We start from the raw sequence: 6757 nt of genomic DNA, 5'->3' as shown, positions 1-6757 counted from the left end.
GAAAAATACTATAGAGGGCGTCATTAACAGAAATTCATACCTTACAAGGCAATGGTAAAAACATCAAATCATTATTACATAGAGTAGTGTATTAAAAATATCTAAGAAGAAATCAGATATTTAAAAAAACAAAACTAAGCATTTGCCTTCTAAATTCCAGCCATAAAACTCGCACCAGAGGACTCCAGATATGGAAAATTATATCATATCCAACATTCATATCTTTTCTGTACAATTTGAATTTCGTTCCTTTTCTTTTAAGCAGTTATATCTCAAGTTAAGCATATAAACAAATGCTTAAGTGTCATTGTTTGAGCACAATTTAACAAACAGATTTCTCATCAGCTCTTCTGTACGCCATGATTTTTGGCCACGTGACCACGATTATTCAGCAGATGACGTCAGCAACAGCACGCTACCACGAGATGTTGAATAATGTCCGTGAGTTTATGAAGTTACACGAGGTTCCGAAAGCATTAAGTGAGCGTGTTATGGATTACGTGGTGTCTACATGGGTCATGAGCAAAGGGATTGATACCAAAAAGGTAAATAACATGTACACTTAAACTATTAAGAGAAGCAGAACTTGGAAGTGAAATAGTGTTTGATTTGATATCATAACTCTTGAATTACAAGATTAAAGTCCTTCAAACTTGGAACGTTGGTCTTCTATTTAAAACTAGTAATTTAGCTTGAGACCCATGAATGCTGCAAGGTTCATGGAGACTACATTGTTTAAAGTGATGTCGTCGTTTGTCTAGAAGAATATTAATAATTAGTTATTAAAACTGTTCAGTTTAATGAGAAAAAATCTTAATGTAATTGTACGTTTAATGATCTCTCCACCAGGGCCAAAAATAAAAAAATTAACTTTCGATTAGACCAGGCTACCTACTCAGAAGGAAATTACAAATCAACCTGGTGGACGGTTTAGCTAATTAAATATATTTTACTTATAAAGATTAGAATGCGTTGTTTCATCAGTTGAGTGTCCTTGCTAATAATGGTAATTTCGGCCGTAAACCCAACAATATCCCACGAGGTTTAGGTTAGTCTTAAATACTCATATTAAGCTAATAATTCTAAAAGATCTCTCTAATAAAAGTGTAATAATAAAAATTAAGAATAATTAAATCAGATATATTAAATAAACATTTTAACCGATATAGTTTATATAAGGAACAAAGAAGAAATAATACACAATACTTTACTAGCATTGCCTTTCAGAAAACCATGCTGAGCTTAAATGATGATTTGTTAAAGTGAAAAACTTGTTAATTCCAAAAACTGGAAACGAAGTTAGAGCATCTCCGTTTTCAGAGTCAAGACAAACATATTTTGTTTTTGTTTTCAGGTGTTAAGTTACTGTCCAAAAGACATGGCAGCAGACACATGTGTCCATCTAAACCGGAAAGTATTTAACGAACATTCGGCTTTTCGACTCGCCAGTGACGGCTGTTTACGTGCTTTAGCTATGCACTTTACAATGGATCATAGCGCTCCTGGTGACCTCCTCTACCACACTGGGGAAAGCATCGATACTTTGTGTTTCGTAGTGTCTGGGTCACTGGAGGTCATTCAAGATGACGAAGTAGTTGCTATATTGGGTAAAACGTTTATTTATTTATGCCAATAACCGTCATAAATATAACAAAATCACACTGGGCTTAGAGTTTGCTAGTCCATCCAAAGAGAAAAATGCCCTAAAATAGTAGAGCTGCTCTACTATTTTAGGGCATTTTTCTCTTTGGATGGAAATATATAAGGAATTGTTGTCACTGAACAATTTGTATGAAGGGAGAATCCAGGGAAAGGAGGACCTAATTGTGATCGGGATCTAGATCCTTTTTGAGATCTGGGAAGGTCAGGTACTTTGTCGACCTTTTTCTTCCTCCACACTGATGTTGTGATTCGTTTAAATCGGCATTGTTAGATTAAGAGCACTGTTAAATGCTAAACATCACATAAATGAGGGTTCTGTATTTATGTGAAGTCACTATTATAATTGTATTACCTCTATCAGGGCCATGACATTCATGTTAAACGTTGAACATTTGCATTGACACACATTTTGCGTCATTTGAAATGTAGACAGTCTTACATTACACAGATAGTCCCATATATTCCAATGATTGTTCATTCGGTAATACATTTAATATGTATTTAACATTAATACCTTAATAATACATGGTGAATACATCACACAAATAATATGGTTAAGTAAGTCTAACAGTTGATGGCTGTTTGCTTATAGAACATATTTATTGGGTAGAGGATCTATCATGTATAGGAGAAGGAGGGTGTGTGCCCTCTTGGAGTAAGTTTTTGAAAACGTGGTTTGTTTTGGTGCAAACTGAATGGTTGACGAGCAGTGTAATAATTAAACGTTGTTTGTTTGTACAGAAAACATAGTTATAGACAAAAGTTAAGGTTTAGCCACCCTGGAATGTAATTCTAATGAAAAACATACATACAGACGAAATAAGTTAGGCCTACTTCTTATTAGAAATGCTTCCCCTTTTTTATTTTTTCTTGGCGTTGTTCCCAATTCTCAATGGTTTTTGGTATTTCTGCACCAGCGAACTCCCCTCGGAAATATGGTTGAAGTGACTTAACCTAAACTTATCACTGACCAGTGGAATCTTATCAGTGACCGCTATTCATTGACCGTTGAAAGACTCTGTGCGTATTAAAGGAATAATTAACGTTCAAGTTGAATTAAAACACTAAGTGTGTCTTTGTTATGTGTTAGTTACAACACTAAGTGGATTTTTGTTATGTGTTAATATTCCAGATGGGGTTTTAAATTGTTTGCAGGAAATGTACATGCATTTTTATAGCCTCTTCTTTGATACTATTAATGGAGTCTGCTGAAAAACATCGTAGAGAGGGGTGGAGACAAACTAATAATATTTACATCTGGGGCATATATTTATTTACTTAACTATATATATGTATGTACAGGGATATATAATTCTGTTTGTACTTACCTGTATTAAGTACCTGTTCTTATTGGACCTCCAAATGTAGCACAGGTTCATTTTTGGAAGTCGCTTTCGACTTTTGCTGTTTTTGACAGTTTATTTTGAATAGTGCATGAACAGGTATCATTGAATAACAAAAAACTTAATATTTCGTGATACTGTGAGGCCAGGTCCTGATGAACGTGTATACTTGTACCATGACACTGTGAGGCCAGGTTCTGATGAACGTGTATACTTGTACCATGACACTGTGAGGCCAGGTTCTGATGAACGTGTATACTTGTACTATGATACTGTGAGGCCAGGTTCTGATGAACGTGAATACTAGTACCATGACACTGTGAGGCCAGGTTCTGATGAACATGAATACTAGTACCATGACACTGTGAGGCCAGGTCCTGATGAACGTGAATACTTCTACTTCTCAAAGGAGATTTTCACCACTGTATTTATATCTTGTACCTGCTTTTCTATGTTATTTTGTTTTTTGACGAATGTACCTTACATAACATAACATAATATTTATGGACAATAAGGGACTTATTTGTTCGTTTCGGCTGTCACAGTCTCTAAACTAAACTATTATTAATTTAAAAACATTTAAAGCCAGCCTTAAATAATTCATATAGCTATCAAGTTTTCTGTTAAACTACCTAAAATTTACTGCCACCACAACATCTGAAGCCAACCAATTCCAAAGGCCAACCACCCTGTTAGAAAAATAAAACTGCCTTAGCTAAAGATGACTCCTACGTTGCCAAGTATGAAAAAAGATGATGTATCAACACTATTAATTCCCTTCACAGTTTTAAACACCTCAAAAAGATCCCTTCAGTCACTGCTTATACTCATCTATCATTTCCAAAGAAAGAAACCTCGCTTGTTACAAATATTACGATAAAATTCTCAGGTGAATCAACTGCAATAATTATTCTACAGTCTTTCACGTAAGTCACCTGATTGTTATCCAGTCTTCCACGTAAGTCTCCTGATTGTTATCCGGTCTTCCACGTAAGTCTCCTGATTGTTATCTAGTCTTCCACGTAAGTCACCTGACCGTTTTCTAGTCTTACACGTAAGTCACCTGACCGTTTTCTAGTCTTACACGTAAGTCACCTGACTGTTATCCGGTCTTCCACGTAAGTCACTCGACAGTTATCTAGTCTTCTACGTAAGTCACCTGACTGTTATCCGGTCTTTCACGTAAGTCACCTGATTGTTATCCGGTCTTCCACGTAAGTCTCCTGATTGTTATCTAGTCTTCCACGTAAGTCACCTGACCGTTTTCTAGTCTTCCACATAAGTCACCTGACAGTTTTCTAGTCTTCCACGTAAGACACCTGACAGTTTTCTAGTCTTACACGTAAGTCACCTGACTGTTATCCGGTCTTCCACATAAGTCACTCGACAGTTATCTAGTCTTCTACGTAAGTCTCCTGATTGTTATCCGGTCCTTCACGTAAGTCACCTGACTGTTATCCGGTCTTCCACGTAAGTCACTCGACAGTTATCTAGTCTTCTACGTAAGTCACCTGACTGTTATCCGGTCTTCCACGTAAGTCTCCTGATTGTTATCTAGTCTTCCACGTAAGTCACCTGACCGTTTTCTAGTCTTACACGTAAGTCACCTGACTGTTATCCGGTCTTCCACGTAAGTCACCTGACTGTTATCCTCCTGTAGACTTGAATATTTTTGTCTTGCTCAATCAATGGATTACCTTTTATCTCCGACCCATTTGTTGGTCTGGTGGTTAAGGCGCTCAGTTCGCAATCTGAGAGTCGCGGGTTCGGATCCCTAGATCACCGAACATGCTCGCCCTATCAGCCGTGGGGGTGTTATTATGCTACGATCAATCCCACTATTTGTTAGTAAAACAGTTGACGGTGAGTGGTGTTGAGTAGCTGCCTTTCGTCTAGTCTGTCACAACTAAATTAGGAACGGCTAGCGCAGACAGTCCTCAAGTAGCTTTGCGCGAAATTCAAAACAAACCAAACCCATTCTTATCTTTAGTAAACATTATTGGAGGTACGCGGGAGTTTTTGCGAGAAGATGCTGTACGCGTAACAACATTAATAACATAATTCATAGAACATGAATAAAGAATAATACGTATTGTAAGTTACACCATTTGAATAATAGCATTCGTAAGTGTTACTGTTTGTATTTTAGAGGGCAACTGCTCTCTTGCCCGTGTGATCGAGAACCCATGTGGTAACTTAGTAAATCTTGGAAATACTGGAAGTAATTGTTAAAAGTGATGCTATACGTACGAGCTACTTGAGAGATCTACTGATGATTTTGTGTGGGTTTTACTATTTTAAAATACCCCTGATTAAGGTTTTCAATAGTAAGAAAGCCACTCCAGCAACCAAACGTTGCACGAGAGCATGGACGCCCTTCAGGTTTGTGTTTTCTCCTTAATACCTCTAATTCCAATCTCCCTTTACACAAAGAGCGAAATGCATGATTTGAAGATCTTAGCATGTTTTTAAAATCATTTTTGTTTACAATGCTGTTTGATTTGGAGAAGAATATCCACAGTTCAGCGGTTTGACATCTAAGTTCAGCCTGTGTCGAGTTCATTTAGAATTTCATCTGATTTCTTGGAGGATTTCGCAGTCGTAGACACGAAAAAAAACAAAAAAACATTTTGCTGAAATATGTCAGAAATCAATGAAATATTCCCCAGTATGTACCGGCTGGTTTCCATTCAAACTATTACTTTTTGTTTCAGCTGCTATGTACCACATCTCGCCGCTTAAGTTTTGCAGGTGAAAGAGTGTGCTATTCAAAATGTATTAAATTGTGTTCTCTTTGCAATTTTAATGAAATCGATTTTAAACTGTTTCTTCTTGAACTTACAAAACTTCCTGATGTTAAAAGAACTAGAACGAAAAAGAATGGAATTTCTAGTTTTCGATTATTTCATTCTCTTTCAAACAAATAAATAAACAACTTGGTTTGTGCTCATAGTTTAAAACCCGCTGGGCACTAATGTTCTGCGCATGCTAATAACTGGTTTATTGTTTTCTTACATATAGGAAGTTTGAGTAAGGATGTGAATAAAATTATTTGTTTTAATTTATTGCTTTTCTAGCTCCTTAACTCTTTCCTTGCCATGGGCATACACATGTCCCCCTCTAGAGCACTGCCATAGGTATACACATGTCCCCCTTAGAGCACTACCATACGTATACATATGTCCCCTCTAGAGAACTGCCATAGGCCTACGTATTTTCCTCTCTAGAGCACTGCCATGGGTATATATATATATGTCCCTCTCTAGAGCATTGCCATGGGTATATATATATGTCCCTCTCTAGAGCACTGCCATGGGCATACATATGTCACCTTCTAGAGCACTGCCATGGGTGTATATATGTCCCTCTCTGGAGCACTGCCATGGGTGTATATATGTTCCCCTCTGGTGCATTGCCATGAGCATATGTGTGTGTCCCCCTCTATAGCACCACCATAGGCATATATATATATATAGAACACAATTGAAAAATGTGAAATTAACCACGTATGAGTTTGGAATTTTGTACCATCATGAAAAAAGGATATTTCTTTTCAAACTTCCCAAAGTTCACCAATTTCACGTTTTCAGATAATTATTGTAATATTAAAGCATGTCTCTTGTTTTTTATTCTTTAACTAAAACTAAACTTGGCACTTGGAGTATTGTTTATCCAAAACCGTAGCAGCGAAAGTTTCAAGAACCAAACTTTGTAAGTATTAGGTCGTCAAGAAATTAATGTCGCATTTTGGA

The 6757-nt window shown here is 36.8% G+C and overlaps 1 protein-coding gene across 1 annotated transcript in view; it reads left to right on the top strand.

The window, feature by feature from the left end:
- The window catches only part of LOC106460555 (potassium voltage-gated channel protein eag-like), a 95805-nt gene that overhangs the window by 80007 nt on the left and 9041 nt on the right, over positions 1-6757 (top strand). The window contains exons 8-9 of the mRNA XM_022387298.1: positions 346-545; positions 1355-1607. Of these exons, the coding sequence (XP_022243006.1) occupies positions 346-545; positions 1355-1607 (453 nt within the window). The remainder of the gene's footprint in view (positions 1-345; positions 546-1354; positions 1608-6757) is intronic.

The sequence above is a fragment of the Limulus polyphemus genome, unplaced genomic scaffold, assembly GCF_000517525.1.
Source record: "Limulus polyphemus unplaced genomic scaffold, Limulus_polyphemus-2.1.2 Scaffold794, whole genome shotgun sequence".
Classification (NCBI taxonomy): domain Eukaryota; kingdom Metazoa; phylum Arthropoda; class Merostomata; order Xiphosura; family Limulidae; genus Limulus; species Limulus polyphemus.
This window is presented reverse-complemented; position numbering and strand designations above follow the sequence as displayed.